The sequence below is a fragment of the Triturus cristatus genome, chromosome 6 (assembly GCF_964204655.1).
Source record: "Triturus cristatus chromosome 6, aTriCri1.1, whole genome shotgun sequence".
NCBI classification, from domain to species: domain Eukaryota; kingdom Metazoa; phylum Chordata; class Amphibia; order Caudata; family Salamandridae; genus Triturus; species Triturus cristatus.
In genome coordinates, this window is record NC_140589.1 from 74,486,494 (window position 1) to 74,508,979 (window position 22,486).

Sequence of the window (22,486 nt, forward strand, 5' to 3'; positions counted from 1 at the left end):
CAGCAAAAGATAGAAATGTTTCCCTATTATCAGGTGAGGGTGCTTTGATGATGCGTCCACTAAGGAATTTTTGGGCCCAACACCATTACCTGACAAAGTATGTCCAAGATATTCAACAGATTCACACAAAAAACTTGCACTTCCCCGCTTTGAGTGTCAAACCATATTTCTCCAACCTTTCGCAGACTTTTTGACATGACTACACTGTTCCTCATTGTTCTTAGACAAAATAAGAATGTCATCCTGGAAACACTTAATGAAACCATTTACATCTTTAAATAAATGGGTCCTGGGCTCACTGTGCCACTGGAGTCAAGCTATCTTGGCTGAAGAGGGGTGAAACCCCGAAACCGGTCCTAGGATGCTTGTTTCCAGTCCAGGGAGGACCTGGCTTGGCAATTTGGGCTGGACTGTTCCCATGAGGCACAGGGTGAAGACTGATTTGCATATGGCCAGGTCTAAACTGGTGAGCAAAAGAACGATGGATTTAACCCAGCTCTCTTGACTGAGGGTGAATGTTTTGATTTGTTCAGCATTCCGTCCATCAATTGTGTGTCTTTTGTGAACTTGGCCAGTGGGTACCTGCTGGCCGGGCACAGGGAGACTAGTGGTCATGTCCTCATGACCCAATACTGGGTCAGGTGGCTTAGTGGACTAAGACGTCCAGTGCAGGGGCCTGCGTTCGACGTCATAGTTACAGGTTGAAAACCGGGTGGGTCCACTCAGCCTTTCATTTTTTCAAGGTGGACAAAATGAGTACCATTGAGTTGGGTAACAATTAACATCTGTTATTCAGCACTAAGATATGTTTCTGGGTGAACGTGTGCTTTACAAATACATGTTATGCTATGTTACAGGTGCTACTAGGGGTCCCGTCCTCAGCATGTCCTGCCGGCCGCTACCTGTGGACTGACTCTGTCCTGAGTAGCCCATCCAGCCTTTTTTTTCCCTTTCATTCTGCTATCTCTGGTCCTGTTTTTTAACCCCTGGGCCGCGGCACAAATTCCGCCGCGGTCCTGGGGGGGTGAGGTGTGAGCGCGGCGCCGCCATGCTCGTGACGGAACCACGCCATCATGAGTCACGGGCGAGCTGTGCTCATGACGGCGTGGTTCCGTCACGACTCTTCATTTCGCCCGCACAGGCGGGGAATCAGCGGCACCTGAGCGGAGCGGCCGCAGCATGACAGAACCACTCCGTCATGAGCACACGCCGCCCGTGGCTCATGACGGCGTGGTTCCGTCATGCGCATGCAAGGGGTAAAACTGAACTGCAAGTACCAGAATGCAAAGTTAAATGGGTACCTCATGCCTGTGAATGTGTGCACTCTGCAGCCCACAGAAGCTGCCCTATGTATTGTTGCGATGTGTTAGGCAACCCAGTGGAGGATGCCCACGGGAGGGGGGAGCGACGTTAATACCCCTGAGGGTGTAAGTGTGTTGGTTTGGTCTGACGCTTGCATCCGACCGTAAATACAAAGCCGGTGTAGAAACAGACGTGGTTAGAAAGAAGACCACCAAAGTACACACATGGTGTTGTCTCAATTTATTCGCAGCCGCTGCAATCCTGCGACATTACACCCTCCCTGAGTGTGTAAATGGTGGACCGACAGCTTCTTCCTTCGATGAGAGGTCAGAGACCTCTCAGGAATCCAAATATCACCCGCTTGCTTGGTCACAGCCCTATTGACGTGGCATTCTGGGATCCAATTATCAAGCTGCATTTCGCTAGCCAATTAGTGGTGACTTGCTGCTACGCCGATAAACAAGCAACTGGTTACAACAACGTGCCGTGCGTATCAGGTTATCCATGACTACGTCAAAACAGAGCTGCAAACCTTTTTAGTTACACTGATTAAAGATGGTTTGCTAGCCAGCAACATGGTGCTAATAGTATTGCACTTGGGACGACGAAAAGCTGAGGGCACCCCGCAAGCTTTGAACCTGTGACCATATGGATAGCCACGCCCCGGAAGTGAATACGAGGGGGTACTCCTTCTCAGGAGCATCGCCCCGCCTGCTACAGCACAGCAGACACACACAAATAAATAAAATGGCATGGCAATGCCATTTTATTATATTCTACCGGCTCTCATGAATGTGAGGGCAGGGGACGGGGTTGAATCATTGTTTGTGGGAATACAGCTGCCCCTGCAGTGCCCATGTCGGGTTGGCCGGCTGTCTTGCTACTGCCAGTCCGACATGCGTACTGTAGACCGAGCATTCCCGTGGCTGTTAAACAGCCAAGGGATTGCTGGCACAGGCCTCCAGCCGCAAAAAGAGCGTTGGGTTCGCCTGCTCCCACCAATCCTGGAGCTGCTCTTAACATGAGAGCAGCTCCAGGATTGGTTGGATTTGCGTTCCACGAGCAGGAAGGAAGTCCTTCCCTTTCCTGTGCATGGACATAATAAGGGATAGAAGTGCTGCACTGGTGAGTTTGGGGCCATTACGCCTCACCACATTTTTTATTTGTAGCCGCCACTCGTGAATACATTTGTTCTCTGAGCCTCTAGAAAAGCTTCTGTGGGCTGTTAATCTTAGCTTGAGGAACACATTCCTTACCTCTGATATCAATCCCTTTGCACATGTGTGATAATTGTCAGACCATTTGCAATTTACCCCCGCTAGATTCTGGCACAACAAACATAGGTGCTGGAAGTAGGGAAGCGGGGGGCTAGGCAGGGGGGGCGGGGGGCAGAGCTGCATCACTCCCAAAATGATAATGCTAGAGTTCGGAAGGTGAATGAACAACAAAGATGCCGTTAAGTTTAGTTTTTATATTGTCATATTTGCTGTGCGCTCAAAGACAGGGGTCAAATATCAGGGCCTGTATTCTGACATATTGCTGCTTCTTCTTTTAACATAGAGATTGGTGTTTACTTTTGTTTATCTAACTGCAAAGTTAGAGGTTTTTTGTCAACTGAACTATCTGTCAATCTTACTGGAGTACAGAGAGTGAGAAAGGATTTGCTGCTGCTGCATTTACCATATAATTAAGGATTTTGCCACATTTGCCACATAATCCATCCTCATCTGCTGTATAAGAAGTAGATTAAAAAAACAAAAAAATGTGTTTCTAGCGCGTCAAAAGTGACTAAATATGTAGTGACGCATATTGCCGCGCAGTGGAGGGCACTTCGCGAACGTTGAGTGGTCATCGTTCTGTTGCTTATTGTTGCATTTGAGCGTTAAACTGATACAAATGAGGTGAAACATTCGCCTCGATCATGTTCACTAGGGCAGTTCAGGGGGGGCCCCTTGAAATTGATGCAGCTGGTTAAGGGCGCTCATTGCTGTGGCCCTAACCTGAGGTTTGAATCTGCTTCAAGGGCTGTGTTTTGGACTTTCTGTGAAAAGATGTACTGGTTACCGAGGCTGGTGGCCAATCCATTGGAAGATGGGAGGCAGGATATACTGGACCCAGATCTGCACATCTTATGAGGAGGGGAGGGGTAGGCGTTCACCGCTGATGATGTCCATGACACAAGCGGGGGAGGGGGAGGGTATCCACAAGATTATATCATGAGATGAGGAGACAGGTGTTCACCTCCCACTGACAGCTATGATATTACATCATGAGATGAGGGAAAAGTGTTCACCTCCTACTGACATCCCTGACATGATCCGAGGAGAAGCGGGCTGGCCTTCCCTTCACAGTGATCACCACGGGGCCGTTTCTACCATTAGGCAAGACTAGGCGGCTGCCTAGGGTGGCAAAAGGGGGGATTTTGTTTTTAATAAAAGTTCTTTTTATATCTAATGCATTAATTCGTCTAGTCTAGATAACAGGGGGAGAGAGTGATGGTGGTAAAAGGGAGGGGGCGGCATTTTTCAATTCTCGCCTAGGGCGGCAAAACACCTAGAAACGGCCCTGGATCATACCCATAACATTATATGAGGAGGAGCATGACAGAAATTCACCTCTCACTGATGTCCTTGAAGGTATGTGAGGAGGGGAGCGATGCCGGGTCACCTCCCGCTGATTAGCATTGCATTCCATCCTTAGGCTGGGGTGAGGCGTTCACCTCACGCTGATGTATGGAATTATCATATGTCAGAATGGGTTGTATGTCATTACAACACATTCCGTTGCAACGCATGCCTTTACTACGCATGCGTTACAACGTGAATGCCGTTACCACGAATAACATTTACCACGAAAATGCATTTACCACGCATATCGGTAAAGGCATTTTTGTGGTAATTATTTTTTTTTTTAATAATACCCCCTGCCCCTTTTTCTTCTAATAAATTCCCCTGCCCTCAACATTAAAAATGCTTCCCTGTGCGATTCCCCCACCCACAAACCCTTAAATTTACCCCTTCGCTACACGTCCCCCTCATTAATTACTTAAACTAAATTCCCCCTTACCTCGCTACGTCCTCTCTTCTCTGGAACCTCTTCCGATCTGCGTCGCACGTCGTAAAGAAGAAGCGGAAGTGTCTTTCCGTTTCCTCTAACGACGCTGATTGCCTCCAAATCGATGGAATCAAGTTTGGGTTTTTTTGTGGGTGGGAGACCCCCCACCCCCCTTTTTTAAATATTACCTTTAGCACACATGCCTTTACTACGTATCTCGTAGTAAAGGTATGCGTGGTAAAGGCTTTTCGTGGTAACCATGCATGCGTTGTAATGCAGGCGTGGTTACTGTTATGCGTGGAAACGGCCGCGTTGTAGTGGCCGTTTCCCGTCAGAATGACTACTGGAGCTCGATTGGGCTGGCCTTAGCTAGGCGAGATGTGCCCAGCCGGCGAGGCCTGGCAGCTAGAAGCCCAGAGTTGCACTTATCAGGGAAGGTGTCTGAAGCGCTCCACGTGCATTGAGGAACAGGGGAACCTCTCTCCCTAAGATAATGAATGTGATATCTAATGTTTCCACATATATTGTATAAATAGATGTAGATGTCATAGGTGGCTTTGAAGACCCATAATACAATCATTCAATACTCCAATTCTCCAGTGGCGGCCATGGTGCCCACTGCATGAGTAGTAGCCAGGACCAGCCGGACAGCGGGCGCTACAACCTCAGACGCTTTCACGACTGCTCAATGAGCCGGAATCCTTTCACCAAATGGAGTTGTGAAGCAGTCCAGCCTCTCGGGGTTTCCCCTGTATCCCTTCAGCCCAGTCCAGATGTGCCCTGCCAGGATGATTCAGCTGTCACAGTCAGTGGCTCTCTCCGCCGGGCGCCCTGGCTCCATCCGAAGATCTTTCAGTCCAGAAAGCCCTGAAGCAGCCGACCCTCTCGGGGTTTTCCCTGTAGCCCTTCTGCCCAGCCCAGATCTGCCCCAGAGAGTATGATGTAGAGCCAGTGGCTCTCTCCATCAGGGCCCTTTGACTCCATTAGGGCCCTGGGGCAGCCGAGCCTCTCGGGGTTTTCCCAGTATCCCCTCTGCCCAGCCCAGATCTGCCCCAGAAAGGGTGAGTAGAGTAGAGTCAGTGGCTCCCTTGCTCTGAATGAATATCTTTAACTCCATTAGGGCGCTGAAGCTGCCGACCATCTCGGGGTTCTCCCTGTGGCCCCTCTGCCCAGCCCAGATCTGCCCCAGCCGGGATGAAGACGCTATCAGAGCCGCGGTTTCACCTGTCTCGGCCTGTGCTGCTGTTAATGGCGCAGTAAGTGCTTGTATTCAACGCACATCGCCCCGCTTTTCCGCTGCTCGGAAGATTGATGGATTAATCCTCGCCCGACATTAAGGATCTGGGGATGATGGAGTGGACAGAGTGGCTTTTTGTCCCTCGCTTTCTTCGCAGGTGTGAGTGATTATAGCTTGGCTGCCGCGGCATCTTTTGTGAATTAGCCGATCTGCCGCCTTCTGTGCCTGTAGGAGCGGGATGCGGAGAGGGTTGGCATGCACACAGTCATGTCACTGACAAATTATGGCGACCGGAGCCCGGGCAGCGAGGGTGAAGTCAGGAACAAGACAGGTACAGGAAGGTGAAAGATAAAACGGTGCAGATGTGGCCTGCAGCCAAGAAGGCCTCCATCCTCTTACAAAAGGTCTGGACTGGACAGTGTCGCGTGTGGCATCCGTGGACCCAGCCTCACGTGGACGGCATCACTGACCCTTGTGCTGCGGCAGCCAGCGTCCAGTCCCTCGCTAGGGCTTGTATTTCCATCTCTGTAGAGATCACAAGTTTTCTTACTCAAGTTCTGTTTTTGAGGTATCACTTTGGGTATTGCTACTGCAAGTCTGGTAGAAACGTAAATCGCGCCGGCGTTATCCCGCTAATAACGCGTGTTACGCGAAATTGCGTCACTTTGCGTGGAAACTGGATATACACCTTTCGAGGTAAAAATGAACTGCGTATTGTACAATCTATGCCAATGTAAGGTAAAAATATACGGAGAACACACAGGAACATAAGAATGCAAGCACCTGTTGTTTGGGGCAGATACTGTTTAAGTACATCCTTGAGTCAAAAGTTGATGTGAGGATTCATTTTACACTAAAACATAGCACAACATGACAGATTTGCATTTTCTTTGCATTTTGCTACCCCTGCAGCTACGCCATCAACAATGCAGGATCACAGAGAACATAGATCCCTGTGTCTGTGCTTTTCTTTTAGTCATCCTTTGCCTCTCCTTAAATCCCTTTCCAGCAGTGCTTAATTTGAGCCGGTGGTTTCTGATGCTCAGCACCAGCACTTAATCAATAAAAACCGTCGCTTTTCATGAGCACCAGTTAAGGACACATTCATTTATGGGGAGGATAAGTGATTTGTCCAGGATGTTGAGCCGATGCTGAGACTCAAAACTGGTAACCCCTTTTCGAAGTCTGCAGCTCTGGCCATTACGCCACATCCTCTCCCCACATTCGTGGTTAGTAGTTGGTTTTGCTTTAGGTGGCGCTAAGAGGAGAAATGGGCAGGTGCAAGCTGCCCCCTGATGAGAGCCCAAACACTTATTGTTTTTACAAATTAACCACTGCTTTCCATTGACTTTCCTTGCACCCCTGCATTTCCGTCATCTACCTGTTTTTACATTTCGTATAGATGTTCACTGTTGTCTTATACTGATTTTATGTATTACTTTGGACACCAATGCAGTTGGTGCCTTAGTGATGTTTGGCAATCAGTGCCTTATAGTGTGTTAGCCCAACTCTAGATTTCTCTTGCTGGGGCTTAGGTCTGGCTAGCCTCAGTTGGTGATTTTGCATCCATTGTTGATTGGTGTTTTTTCTTGAGATTGTTTTATTCCTGTTAGCCTGGTGTCTGTGTGTGTGCGCTCATGTTTTCATCTTCCTGAGTGGCTTTGGTTCTTCCTCTCGTACTCCATGTTCTCCGTGTCCCCCAAGGTGCTGTCGTCTGCATGAGGACTAGTACGGTGGGTTTGATCTTACTTCCAGCCAATAAAAGGATGCTGTTGGTATTGTCTGTGGAGTGTCAGTCTCTTTAGATGTCTTCATGGCGGTGGTTGACCCCTGTTAGTTGTCAGTCCTGTCTGCTGGTACTTCCAGCCGAGAGAATGAGCTTTCAGTCTTACTACTGTTGGACGACTACGGTGCCGCAGAATGTGGATAATGAATGTGGGAGACGGATACTCCTGTCTACTTAATAAACACAATTTGGTTAGGCCAAAATACAGTCCAATATGAATCTCTGTGTAATGCCTGGTACCTATGTCACAAGTAGCAAGCAGTCCCAGATAAAAGTAAAGAATACAACAGAAGCAAATTCTCAAACCAATTTCTGAAAATAAAACATTAAGCACAAAGACACAAAAACGATTCAGGTCGGAGAAGGTGAACTGAAGATATGGCTATGCGGCAATGTGATCAATAAATGACCTTAGGAACAATGGAGCTGTAACAATCATTGACAGCCTATGTGCACTGCACAAACATGGCCCCTAGAGGCCACTCATGAGCCAGGCAGTAAAACAAGGAAAACCTACCAGCACATTTTTTGCCTAACAGAGTCCGGACGGTCAGTGGAAGAGTAGGTAAGCTTCATACTGGGAGTTACTGGTGCTAGAGTTCTTTTTGGGAACTCCTGTCACTGCTCAAAGGCCTTTCTGCTACAATCAAGAAGGTCAATATTTCTTGATGCTGGGAAAGTCACTCCTGGTTTCTCCTCTAGGCCTCAGGGAGGCTTTCAACCACAAGTCTTGGATCTGCCCATTGCATTCCTTAAGACACCAAAGGGACCCTTGGTGAGCATGTGCGCCCCCTGCACTTCTGCAGTTCCAACATTCCCTTTTGGGTAAACTCCTACTAAAATAAAGAACACCTTCCTCCCCCCTCTCCTGGGGCTTGAACTAGCCTCCCCTTCTGCTGTGGTGCTACTGACTCTCTTTCTGGGCTCTTGCAAGCAATATTTTCTGTTCCTGGGAAAGGCTGTAGGATGTCATTTTTGTAACACACAACAAAATGTAAATGCCTGCAAATTAACTGTATACATTCAGGAGTTAGGAAACCATAAATGCAACACATTGTTTTTGTAATTCTGTAGTGTTAAGGAAGCAAAGATCTTAATAGGATCAAAACAAATTAATACACTTCTCTTGGTGAAGCAAAAATGATAAACATTCGCTAAAAAGTGATTTCCACACATTATCCTTTGACAGCTACATACCTTTGTCAGTAAAACTGTATGTCCGTGCAAATTTAGAGGCCATTTCAGTGGAAAATATGCTGTGTGCAAATGGTGGTGTGCTGCCACACCATGCTTCAGTCACATTAAAAAACAGCCCCACCACACGTCCATTAAAGCTAGGTGCATCGCAAAGGCTTGTCATTCTAAAAAGTGGGTCATGCCTCTAAAATGTTTGGGCAGCTCTGCGGCACGGCATGTTTTAGACTTAGCCACAAGAATGCACATTTGGTGCTGTCGGTCTAGCCTTTCTGCACCGTGGCCACCCTGATCTCCAATCGAGCATCAGTCAGGGACACCACCATGATGGTGTGGGATTCTGCAGCATCTCCCTCAACATCCAAAGGCGACCTCTGCGGCACCTTTTCTGGTAGTGGGCGGAGCTCCCAAACTCCTCACAACTTGGCTGGTCTTAGGAGGCACCACTGACGTCCCCGTGCATGGCACCAAGACCAGGACCTGCTAATTCCTTGTCTACCACAGGGCGGGAAAAGCTCCTCTGCTGTGGCTCACAGAATACTAAACTGGTACATTAGGGCAAGCAGTGCCAGGCGGCAGGAACAGCTTTTCATTGGGTATTGTAGAAGCGTTTCCTGGGTTTATACTTTTGTGAAAAAATAAAAATTAAGAATGATTTTTATGATGGATCCTATACGCAAATAATGAATTAACATGATTGCAGTTGAAACAAGTTTAAATGATGTATAGACGTGTGTTTAAGAATAACATTTAGTTGTGCCACATTTATATGAGGACTCAATATTGGATAACATGGATGCTGTTCTGATGCGGTTCTGCCGTCAACTCCTTTATTCACCCCCCACCCTCTGGTCCCCGCGCATCTTCTCTCCACACAGCTCTGCAGAAGTGGAGACGACTGATTTTATGGAGTTTTACTGATATCCTCTGAATGAACTTCTAGTGTTCCTCACTGTTGCAAACATCCAAGGCCCTTCCACTGTAGTTCTGTTGCTGAGTCTAGCCTTATTCACTTATGGAAACCTTTACTGAGAATGTTAGGTGTTACTGGAGCATCCTCAGATGGAGGTAGCACGGAAGACGGCGGGCGCTTCCTTAAAAATGGGATAGTGTTTATGAACTTAGATGATGGCATTTTACATTCTGATTTGTCAAAAGAGTCGTTACTTGTGATCGTGCCATGATGTTTTAGTTGTTTCTTTAATTTGTTATGCAAGAATTGTGTATAAGAACCCGTTTTTGGGGGGATGAGACAGATTTCGGAGATTTAGTAAACTTTCCCTGCTGCTAGGGATGCTGCCTGTTTTCTTTTTGAATGTTGATGCTCTTTAGGGACTTTGAAATATTTCTGATTTTGACTTCTCTGTATAAATCTGCATTTGAGCCTTCATGTCATTAATTCTGTAATACATGATTTTGAGATTTTTGTACTATAACCCTTTACCCTTTCCTTGATCTCGGACTCAGTTCTTGAGTGGTCCTAACTCTCGTTTATGCCACTTTGCTAAACTGACGTCAGGGGAGGGGTCTTTTGTGCAACATGGGGCAGAACTGTCTGAGGCAGATTTAAGATGATCTGAAATTTTAGGGTGTTTTGATTATTGGGGTACAGCCCAGAATATTGAGGTACGGTTTTGTTTCCACAGTATCTCACCAAGTAAGAAGCCTCCTGACCACCAGGCGGAGTTAAGCGGTGTTCTTGAGGAACGCCGTTGTTCGTTTGCGTAAGGAGGACTCTTGTTACGTAGGCATGGCCTGGTTTCATCGTGTGCCTGTGGATCAGGGACGCAGCCTTCCTTGCTTCGACACCAGCGAACTAGACCGCTCGTTTGTTCCACCTCGCAGTTGTACAGTTCGCAACTTGGACCTTGTAGAAGCTGTAGCTTACTTAAGACAGGTTTAGCCAATCAGGATAAGCAAGACATGAAGAGATTCCATGTTGAATGAGAAAAATCCCTGAGACCCTCAACCTGATCATCTTGTTTTTTCCCTTGTTCTGTTTGATTATTTGCAGTCCCCCCGGTGCTAGAGCCCACCTTTCAGGACATCCGGCAGGGCCTGGGCCGCAGTGTGACGATGAGGTGCACCATGTTGAAAGGGAGCCCCATGAAGGTGGCCACAGCCGTCTGGAGGTTCAAGGGAAACCTGATGACGACGACGCCAGTGGAGCAGCAGGACTACTCCGAGATCAGGATCGACAGCTTGAGCCGCGAGACCAGCGGCAAGTACGAGTGCACCATATCCAACGACGTGGGCTCCTCGGACTGCGTCTTCCAGGTCTCCGGTAAGTCACGGTCGGTCACCTATGGAATATCTGCTCTCTGCCCACAATATGTCCCACCCCGTCCAACTGCCTCAAATATCAGTGTGATTTAGTCATTGTCCCGGCTATCACTGACCATCTCCGGACAATCACCAAGTGCTTCATGCCCTGGAGAAGGCTGCCCTGGGGCTCTTTATGTGACAAACACCAGGGCCTTTTTGCAGAGTCAGACCAGCCATCAGGTAAACAAGCATTGGCAAAGGTAACAGGTCTGGCTCTAATCTACTAATGCTTGCAAACACAGGCATGTCCAAACCTCACTCTGTAACTACAGTTGGTCAGTTATACACCGTGAACATACGAGGGCCTAATCACTGCGTATGCATACTTTATGCGCACTTCTCCTAGGAATAGCAGAGTGCAGAATGCCAGAGCCCCGCCGCTGCACAACCTGCACCGTGTCAAATGTATTCCTTATTCTGGGAATATCAGCCAAGGGGTGAAATTTGGGAACCTGAATTATGCCAAATAAACTCCCTCCCTTACAAGTACTGAGGTCATTTCTGATTTTGGTATGGACCAGGAGTTTGTGCACTAATCATGATGGAGGTTTTGGGGTGTCTACCACAGGGCAAACACTCATGCCGCATATACCACTTAGGGTAATTACAGCACCCGTGTATCCGCTGGTAAAGACTGGCGAAAAGGTCTGTAAAATGATTGGGAAAAAGATAATACATTTGTTGATCATGCAAAAAACACCAATCCTGCATGTTACACCTGAGTCTGAGCCGCATAACTCATAATAGGGGGTATTTACCTTGCCCAGAAAATGCAGTTGCCTAGGAAGGTTTTTTTTTTAATTTGATAAATTTCAACACCTTCATAAGATTGGCATTGTGTTAAATAAAAAAGCTGATGAAACATCCAACTAAAAATTATATGTTGAAAAAAATTAAAATAATACTTTTTTGTCATAGAATTCTCCCACAAAAGTCATGTTTTTCATAGAAAAGTCGCTCACCGTCGACCCATCTTTTTACTGGAAATGTTGCTTGCAGGCACTGTTCCACCTTTGAGTTTGTCTCTATCTTTTGCTGATGAAATTATGATTTTAGACAACTCTGTCATTGACCAGCTCTGCACAATAACCTAGTAGAATGCATCAAACCCAGAGTGTGCAACAGGCAAGCAGATAGGTTTACCTGGCAGTCTCAAGCCTCCATTGTCTTCCTTCCACAGCTAGAGCCTACAGCCCGGAGTTTTACTTCGATACGCCCAACCCCATCAAAACTGTGAAGCAGTCCAAGAACTACTCCTACGTGCTGCAGTGGACCCAGCGGGAGCCGGACGCGGTGGACCCCTTGACCATGTACAAGCTGGAGATCCGGCAGGTAAGAGATGGACAAGAGAGTGCCCCTGCTGAAGATGCTGGGTGATGCTGAGGGCCCCTTGGGTAGGAACCAGAAGACCTCAGGTGTTCCCTGAGGGCCCTGGGGCAGGGGTCTCCAGTGCTGGTCCACCACACCAAATCCATGCCACATATACATATGAGATAAAAGTAAATCAAATTAATGAAACAAAAATCACTTTCATAGGTAGTGAATATTCTGAAACTGGGGCATGGGTCTTGCGCTCTTTGGATAACGTTGGACACCTTCACCTCAGCATTATTTGGGATTGAGCCCTGAGCGCTTTCTAGCATGGGTATCCTGTTATCGGATCCTTTGTGTGCACACAACATGGATAGATATTCACAAGACACCACTTATACATTAGCAAGGAATGCATGGGCTGTGTACTGACTCATCTACATGTATACAAACCAGTGTGAGAGGCCTATTTGCTTCTTTTATTAGGCGTTTATTTATTTATAAAGTTTTATATAGCGGGAACATGACCCTTGCGGGTATCAGATCGCTTTACAATAATCAAGGCGACATGTATAAAAATAACGACCTCATCCAGGATGGAAAGGATATGAGAGACTCCCCATGAGCCAAAAAACAGGTTTCCAGGCGAACAACAGCCCGTAGAACAACATAAGATCATAGTCTGTGGGAACTAGGCATGCGTGCAGGCTATCATGTCCTGGGGTATAGTTCATGCGTTCTATGGCATAAATGTGTTCATCAGTATCCTTTCAACTTCTTTCTTGAATGAAGCAGTTGAGGTATTCTTTCTGATTTCAGGGGGAAGGGCGTTCCAGATTCTCGGGGCCATGTCTGAGAACGCTCGGCAGTGATTGCACTTGAGTGCTGTGCTGGCAGTATTCTTTCTTTCATGTACCAGTGTTGGTATTTGTTTACATGGAGGTCAGTTCCGGTTCTTGTGTGATAACTTGTCTGGGGTTTTCTCTTCTGTATAAAACTAGGGGTGGGCGGAATTTGCGTAGTCGCGCAGCGCAAAGCTCCGTAAAACAGTAAAACATCTCTGTGAGCAGGCAGAGTTCCGCGAACACGCAGAATTGCTTGTTCCGACCGTTTGCGATGTTTTTTCCTGTTCGCAAATGCTGTTTGCATGCTCGGGGGGAAATATCTCGTGAACACGCATTCTGAAAGCGCGAACAAGCAAAAAATTCTGCGAAGCCGCGGATCGTGGAATTTTTGGCAATTCCGCGTTCTCCGCGGAACACAAAATTACCCAAATTCCGCAAGCAGAACTGAATTTACCACCCAGGCCTAGATGTAAATGTCAGAGATGACAGTCACGCAGGGAAGACCCCACTGGTCAGTCTGTAAAGAGCTGGTGTGGCCACTGTCATAAGAATCCTTATTCAATGGACATAATTAAGAACCTTTTTTCTGTGACTCAGTACAGGATTAAGGAAAGCGTATCAGTAGAACCTGTCTCACATACTGATGAAAAGGCCACATTTTAGGCATTTTGTTGTTATTTGGTGCTACCACGAGGTGGCGCACTACCACTACGGCATTACTCAGTTCAATGGAAATGCCTGTCCTGTGTAAGAGTGTCTTCTTCACATGAGAAGTCACCCAGGAGTGAGACACAAGTGCTCCCAGGAAAGGCTTTGCGAATTGGCCCATAATGCTTAGTCACTTTTGAATGAGGCAATCCTTTAGATCATTAGCATTTAATAATTACGTCTATTGCAATGACAGCACTTTATATTCGTGATATTTGTATTTCTGCATGTTGTTAAAGTCTTGGAGGCAGGAAAGTGAGTATAAGACAAAATAAACCATGGGGTCTGGCTTTTGGCTGGAATACACCACTTTGTGGCGCGATTCAAGATGGCCGACAATGGCAGTGACGTGAGCTGACATTCTAGGGGCAGGAAAGGATCATGGTGTAGTCTGTTCCCCTGCATGCACATCGTCTTGAGTTGTGAGGGGAGTGGTCATGCTGGAGGCAGCAGAAACATCAGTATACCTTAGCATTCCGATTAGGGGTACAGGACAGATGAGAAGCAAACAGAGAACGTGGAAAGGAGAGTACGAGACATAGGGAAGGCGGATGGAGTGTTCTGTGCCTTAGCACTACTATCTCATTGGATAAAGTGTTAGTGCGTTGTGAGTGGTCAATCTCAGGCTCTTAGATTGCGAGAAAGGGGAAGTAGCAACATTAGAGGTAGCAGGAGGAGGCAGACCGGACCATGAGATGGAAGGAGGTAGAAGTTAGGACGGTTTGTGGTTGTAGTGAGAAGAGTCAAGGCATGGTGGAATGACAAACGGTGGTGCAGTGTTCAGCAGTACCAGGGAGACCTCTGAGAGACAGGAGACTACCATCACCCCTCATTTCACAGCATCCACCCCCAGCCTCGCCTTAATAGAAATATGTCCAGATGGGACACATGAAGCGACATTCCCCTTTTGATGCTTTACCTAAGAGCCATACGGTGAATGGTGTCACAATAAGTCTCAAAACCCAAGCAGACGTCATCAAGGGAAGACACTGGAACACTGTGTCTAAGGTAGCCACTGCTTAATAGAAAGACATATCTAAAGGGCACATGAAGCACTTTCAAGGCTTGAAAAGGCCTTCAAGAGAATGATGTCAGAGCAGGTCTCAAAACCAAGCTGACATCATCAAGGGAAGATGCTGGAACACTGTGTCTAAGGTAGCCTCGGCATTAAAGAAAGACATATCTAAGGGACACAGGAAGCACTTACAAGTCTTGAAGAGGCCATCAAGAGAATGATGTCAGAATATGTCTCAAAAGCCAAGCAGACGTCATCAAACAAAGGAAGACACTGGAATGTCTATTCTTGGAGACTGTTGAAGATGGGGTACAGAGAAGTGTTTTTCTGTACACTGGATGCTCCTTTAAGGTATGCCAGCTCTCGGTGGGGCTGCAGAGACATGCCCGGATGCCCAAGTGAAGAGGGAGCTTCTTTGACATCAGTTGCCAGGGACTCTTCAGCTAGGACAGTCATAGAGACCCACCTGATGGCGGCCCTCCTGCTCTGGTCAGGCTGCTGCAGCGTTCACTCCTAGGGCAGGGCGCACTCCTGTGGAGCTCGGCTCATGTAGGAGGCGGGAGATGGTCACTTAGGTTGGTTGTAGAAATGAGAGTGGTATAATGCTCTAAATTCATATAATCCCCATGTCTATATTTCCCAAATAATCCCACAAGACTAGAGCGCAATCAGAAAATGACAACAGTCTGTCTCTTGAGACATCCGTACACTCCTGCCTCCGCAGTGTGTCTTTGGTAGGTGAAGAGAGTATGAAAGGTCTGGGGTTAATATATGAATATTTATGGTGTAATCAGCCCAGTAGCTTCATACAACTGCCCTTTTGAGTAATCAGCATACGGTTCATCATGATATGGAGATATGAATTAGAGGCAAAGCTGTCAAGCAGTTTTTGTGCTCGCACATTAGCCCAGCGACAATACGATTATGTGTATTCTGAATGTTAATTATTTTAACCGGCTTTATATTGATTTTAATAAAAAAAATAGAATCTCAGTGGAGCTTGCTTACGTGTTCCATGCACAGCTACTTACCACAAAGTACCATTGCCGCCTCAGACAGTTTACAGCAGCACAATGTAAACCAGAACATTCATTGTTTGCCATCTATGGGGATATTACAGATAATACTTTTATTTTTTATAATATATACATTCATTTTTAACCTTTTATTCTTTGCTATATATTGCACATTCCTCTCAAAGGCAGACCTTTGTTGGATCTCTGAGGGGGATTGTTGCCGCGGTTGCTGTCTGTGTTATCTGACGTCCCCTTTTCTTGTTTTTATATTAAAGGAAGGAGGCGTCTATGCTGTGTTTCCCTCCTTCCTTCCATTCAGGTACCCTTGATAGAGGAGGCTTACAAGCAAGGTACCCTTAGGTATCCATAGGATCCAGAGTTGAGATGCTTTGGGTGCCCAGTGACCCAAGGTCTGTTCTCGAGTGACTTTCGTTGGTTTTGCCATCACAACCAAGAGCTGGAGGGCACTCCACCCGAAGGCTCAGGTGGATGTGGCCAGACGTTATACTGCTGTCATCGCTGTACTAAGTGGTGGTGTTCGCGTGTGTTTCTTGAGTGTGTGCTCGCCCTTGTAGGGCTCTTTCGGATACCATGCTTGTCATCAAATAAGGAAGTGTTCAGCTGGTCGATGGTGGCTCATGATACCCATGGTAGACTTCAGAGAGGCGGTCGAAGACTGTGGAAGGTGTGGTAGGCACCGCAGATTTTGAGCTTGACTCTCTTTCAATCAAACATTTATAAAGCGCGGCAACTCACCCGTGAGGGTCTCAAGGTGCAGGGGAATTTGGCTGCTGCGTGATGGGGTGTTCAGTCGAAACAGCCAGGTTTTGAGCTCCTTCCTGATATGCTGGAGTGAAGGTGCGGTTCTAGGGTGAGTGAGTGAAGGTGAGTGGGGTGAGTGAGTGAAGGTGTGGTTCTGAGATGTACGGGAATGCTGTTCCATGCCATGTGCGAAAAGGAGCGTCCTCCGCTGTTGGTTCTGCGGATCCGAGCGGTGTCTGTGAGGGCGAAGGATAAGCCATAAGAGCATGCTGTTTTCTTATGTTCTTAGAAGTGTCTTTGATGTATATTTTTCTGTGTTCTACTCTTTTTGCTGCATATGCCCGCTAGAGTAGTGCGCCTGTTAGTGGCAGTTGGCACTCACATCTCTTTGCCGCTGTATGAAGTACAACAGCCTTGCGCACTCTTCTAGCGCACGTAGTGTACGGCCATGATGAGTCCTCATACCATAGTTGTAGGTCTAGGGATGCTGCCGATCCTTCACTAACCAACAAGCCACTTTCTTGGCTTCTCTGAACACCTAGAGCTGTGACGTGCACGGCCGTATGTTAGGAGGCTGGAGCCTGAATAGCGACTCACAGCGTGCCAGCCAACGCGACATCAGTGTAATGAGTCTCACATTAGCTTGAACTGTGCAGAGCACCAAGAGATGAAAGGGCTCCCATTAAAACCACATTAGATCCATGATGAGCCAACTGTCTGGAGTGTGACACTGCTGAGCGGTAATTTGCCGGTACCTGAGCAGATTGTTTGACGGTAAAGACCCGTTCTCACAAACACAACAGCTGCTTGGTGGTGGCCACGACCAGATGTTAACGCAGGTCCTGCTGTTGCATCTGTCCAATGGTTTGCAGTTGCGTGCTTCTCACTTCCGGACTCTTTCTAATGCAGCCAGCACCTTCTACATTCTGGTGAGTGTTGCAGCGCCCCCTTTTGGAGGTTGGAAAGAGGCATTCCATGCACCCTCTGGACCCTTGTGGGGCTCATCTCTGGTGGCTCAAACCATTCTGTGGTTAGAAATATTAAGATTTAGTGGTTTGATCCTCTCTTTCTTATTGTACCGAATTGCTTCTGTTGAACTCCCTTCCTGCTGCCATTCCACTCCACATATTCCTGCACCTCCACCCTCATGCCCTTACACAGCTAAAGGCCTTCGACAACATCCTGCAGCTAGAAGCTGGTTCTTTCAATGCAGCTGCTTCGCGCCACTCTGACACCTCTCAAAGTTAACAACGCTCTCAAGGTAGAACTCCAGCCAGAAGTGTCATGTCACGGACACAGACCCTAGCTCACAACTCCAGTGACCCTGTAACTGCAACAACAGTTGTGTCGCTGCAACACACCCTAACTCACAACTATAGTGACCCTGTAACTGCAACAACAGTTGTGTTGCTGCAACAGACCCTAACTCCCAACTCCAGGCACTGTGTAACTGTAACAACAGCTGTGTCGTTGCCACAGCCCCCTCGTAACTCAAAGAATTCCTTTATTACTGTGACAAGGCGCCTGGTTCTAGACGTCAGGTCCTCCCCACACTAATATCCCTTCCTCACCGATGCCGACACATCCTGTGACTGCCACATGCGGGTGGGTTCCATGTTAGCAGACACTCTGAGTTCCAGTGCTTAATTTGAGCCGGTGCTTTCCGGTGCTCAGAACCCGGCACTTAATTGGTTTCCGGTGCTCGGCACCGGCACCTAATTGTCAACACCATACTTAGAACAGTCTACCACATGGTGTCGCTGTTCACCTAATTTAGAGATTAGCAGAACAAGGAGTGTTTAGGAATACAATATACATTACAATAGTGCTAATACCTGCCTCCCCAGCCATTCCTATAGCTTTTGGGGCCTGGAATAATCTGAAATGTCGCATTTACATGCAAGAGAGATGATTAGTAGTTGTTTTGGCAGAGATGATAAAGGTGATGGGTGGTGCAAGCTGCAGTGGCCTGATAGTCAGAGCCCTGGCACTTCATATTTTACAAATTAAGCACTGCTGAGTTCTGTCTCTCTCGCTACCCTAGCGAACACCCTGGCATGTCACAGTTGGGGCTAATCAAACCCCCCTAAGTAGGTGCATTTCTTTCTAGAAGGTATAAAATGTAATCTCTTGTTTTCACCTCTTAATAGTATTACAGTTGAGTCCACACTGTAGGGGACGTGACTTTCTTCTTTTTTACAAACAGTACAAGCCGCCCCCTAGGAGTTGATGAGGATACTTAGGTCCTGTTAAAATGCCTCGCTCCGTTTGGACTGTATAGGGCATGAAACATGTCGACCCCCTGCACACCTTACACATTCCTTTGAAATGAAGCGGGTATAATTTTTCCCTCTCCAGTCCGCGACTTTCCAGTCGGTGTTTTTACTCATGGCACAGGAACCCAGTGAATAAACTACCCCTGGAGAATCCTGTAGCTATTTTTAAACCACATTTACACTATCCCACTTCTACTCACAACACAAATGCTACCACATGAATATCTTTAGCTTCATTACGGCAAACAGAGAAGACCTCCAGCAAAGAGCTCCCCGGTGGGGCCCATTCGGCATTGCAGCGCTGGCCCAACCTCGAGCTGCCCTATGGTGAAGTATGACATCCCATGGGGTGTGGGAGGGCCCTGGCTCCTCGTTGGAGCTATCCCTTTGCAAACACTCACCCTCTTACCTAGCACCTGTTTGTTACTAACATATCATCTTGGCCCGCCACCCCACTTTACTTTCTGCCCCCCCCCCTCTTTTTCTTCCACCCATTCCCACAAATAGAACAGCATACTCTTTTTCTTTCACTATAGCTGCATGGGGTCTGTATGCCGGACCTCCTAAGCCCCTGTCCCTCCTTGTGAGATTAAGGCGCCTGTAACTGTCCCATTTAGTCATTTTATGGAGCTCTACTCCACTATGAGGTCTGCAGTACCTCCCACTTCACTGGAAGAGCTCACTCTGTCTGAAAAGATGACTGTTATGTCACTGTAGGTATTTGCTTCCTCATACAATTTCTCTTATATCACCATGGTAACTCAGATGATGTTACTGGAGCTGAAAGGATGTTACTGCTGGTAATCCCTTACATGGCTACTGACATGATGTCACAGTGCCTATTACGTCACAGCATATACTGCCTTCGCCCATTTAAATAGTCTCATCTCATCGTGGTAACTCAGATGATGTCACTGGGCCTGATATGATGTCATCGCAGATATTGCTCAACTCTACTGTATTTTCTCACTCAATTCAGCCACATATCCAAATTCATCTTTAAATCTTCTACTTCATCTCTGTGTGCTGAGCCACTGAGACATCTCTGATGACATTTCTCCAACTTTCTTATCCAGGTATTTACTCAGACTCACTGCAGCGCCCACAGTGCCGGTCTCACTAGAGATCAGCCATTTTGTCGCTTAAAGGAAGGTCAGTGAAAACAAACTGCACCTAGACGCAGCTATGCTGTGTCTTGAACCTGTGGGTTGTGTTTTTAATGTGCACTATGAATGCCCAACATTTCTTAAATACCTACCTGCGAGTACTCGCTTGACCCAGATACCCTCCTTGCCTACTGACTGCTAACATTCTAGGACATGAATGGATCTGAGCGGGTTGATGAAGACCATCACGGCACGCTAGACCCTGCTCGTCATCCTCCCAAGATGGAGAGCACGAGGAGGACCCTCACTAGAGCGAAGAGACTCCCTTCACTAGAATAAGTGTCCCTAAAAAACGTAGGTGTAGATTGTTTGTGAGCATCTTGTTGACTGAAAATGCTGCCGCTATCAGCTCTCGCTTCCAGACCTGGCGGGACTGGGTGGCGTATCAAGACATGAGGTGACATTTCCATATGCCAGGCAGCAGGCCAGGTTCTAAATGTCGCAAACTGCTGCTGCTGGTGCCGGGGGACCTGGTCCTCTGGCAGCGCCGCTCTTCATTTCAGCAACTCATTTAATTAGAGGTCTGCCGTGTTCGGTGAGAGAAGAGCGGTCTGATATCTCTGGTTGAGTCGTGTGGGATCCAGAGCTCTGGGATCCCAGCTTGTACCTGTGGCATGAAGCTTGGTCGTTGTGGGCATCCATGTGGTTGGAGTAGGGAGCTTGGGGCATCGGTGCAGGCTGGCACAGGGAAGCTGACGCAAAGAAGAAGGACATCTGCTCTCTCCAAAGGGTGGGCTAACCAACCATACAGAAATGTGCCCTCAAAAACAAATCTTCATGTCCTATGCAAATGTCAATGGTTTGAACAGTGACTTGTGTTGTCACTGCAGAAGGGCAGCTACCAGGTCTCTTTCCATTGCAACCTGCATAACCCTTTGCCTAGAAGTGCCCTTCAGTCATTCCTTCGCCTATCTGCATCGCCTAGCCGCCTTTTCGAAGGAACTGTTGTCAAGTATCACCTTCCAGAGGGAGTCTGATCTGAACCCAATGTTGCATGTTATGTGGTTTAGTGACAACTGTTTGTGGAAGGTTTGGTTTAACTGGATAATGAAGACTGATTGACCTTGTGGAAAGCTGTGTTCTTGTTCAACACTTTGTTGCAAGTTAAGATTTCTTGGTGCCCTCTTGATGAGGTGTTGTTTAGCGACATCATGGGAGGCATGTGTGATCCAGGACACCGGTTTAGTACAGAGTACAGTCTAGTGACCCATTCCATGAGACTCTCTGGACATTATACTAATTGCATTGATCCTTGTCACAGACTAAACCATACAATTATCCCCCATTGCGCTGACAACTCTACCATACATGCCAGTCGGCGCCCATGCCGCATCCACCCTACTGGCAAAGTCCCAATTACTAAGGCCAACTACCCTTTAACACGCTTGAGAGTCTTCAGTCAAGCCACTCGTAATCTACTTTGTCCCCACAGTGTACATCACGCTTGTCCATCGACCTATCTCTAACTCCATTCCCCACATATGTATGCAAGGGACCACCGCTGCCCACAGGAGCCATCTCTCCCATACCCTCATGCTCTTTCATCTGTATGCCCTCTTTGACGCTGTTCATCCCCACCCCACGCTCACCTCCACAGGCATCACCGGCATGGGAATGGAGATGTTTGCCTCCTCAACAGTCATGCTCAGATTCTCTCAATCCAAGTATCTGTAATTTGCTGTTTCTTGTGACTTTTGTCTGGGCACCCTCTTAACATCTATACTACCTCCCTTTGTGACGTCATTTCCTTCTTTTATTTCGCTTATCACTTTCGTATGGATGATACACAAACCATGGTCCTATTTTTATCACATTCTATATTTGAACAAAGTCTATGACTGCCTCGCAACATGGTTGTTACCTCCCGCATGATCAACTCTTCCAAAACGTAGGTCATCTGTTTTCCCGCCTCCCCTGCTCCTAGCGCCCTGTCTTTCACCTCTGCTTTTCCTCCCGGCACCCCGACACTCTCTCCCTCAATAAGGATCCTTGGAATATGAATCTGTTCTAATTTGTGAGCTATAAGCTACTGAGTTCTAATTACTTCAATTCACAGCTTTCTGGTGGGGGACTCCTTAGGACCGCACGGCGCTCACTCTGTAGACACCACACACGAGGTCTTTTCCTGCATCACCCTGTCTTCTCTCACCTTCAAGCACATTGCTTCTCCTCTTGCACTCTTCGCCATATCACCAAATATCTCCTTCCTGTGAGAAGTTGGCCTGGTATATGCTGTCCACTAATTAAAGTGGGCACCTTGCACCAGTCCAAACGACCCTTATTGATGATTAGGTTAAAGACAACCTTTATTGAGAGCTAGCCTAGTGGTGGCTATGGAGAGCAGCCTTCAGGGTAAGTCTTGAAGGAATGTAAAGCAGCTTGTTTTACCAGATCAGAACCTCCTGAATAATTAAATGAAAGGAGAACCACACCAGAGATATATAAAATATATGTATTTATTACTAAACACTCTCTACTAACCTCTTTAA

The 22,486-nt window shown here is 47.2% G+C and overlaps 1 protein-coding gene across 3 annotated transcripts in view; it reads left to right on the plus strand.

Moving 5' to 3' along the window:
- MDGA1 (MAM domain containing glycosylphosphatidylinositol anchor 1) overlaps positions 1-22,486 on the plus strand; it is a 1,057,897-nt gene that overhangs the window by 602,295 nt on the left and 433,116 nt on the right. For all 3 annotated transcript variants that reach the window (XM_085610244.1, XM_085610245.1, XM_085610246.1), the window contains exons 9-10: positions 10,588-10,857; positions 12,079-12,230. In XM_085610244.1, the coding sequence (XP_085466370.1) occupies positions 10,588-10,857; positions 12,079-12,230 (422 nt within the window). The remainder of the gene's footprint in view (positions 1-10,587; positions 10,858-12,078; positions 12,231-22,486) is intronic.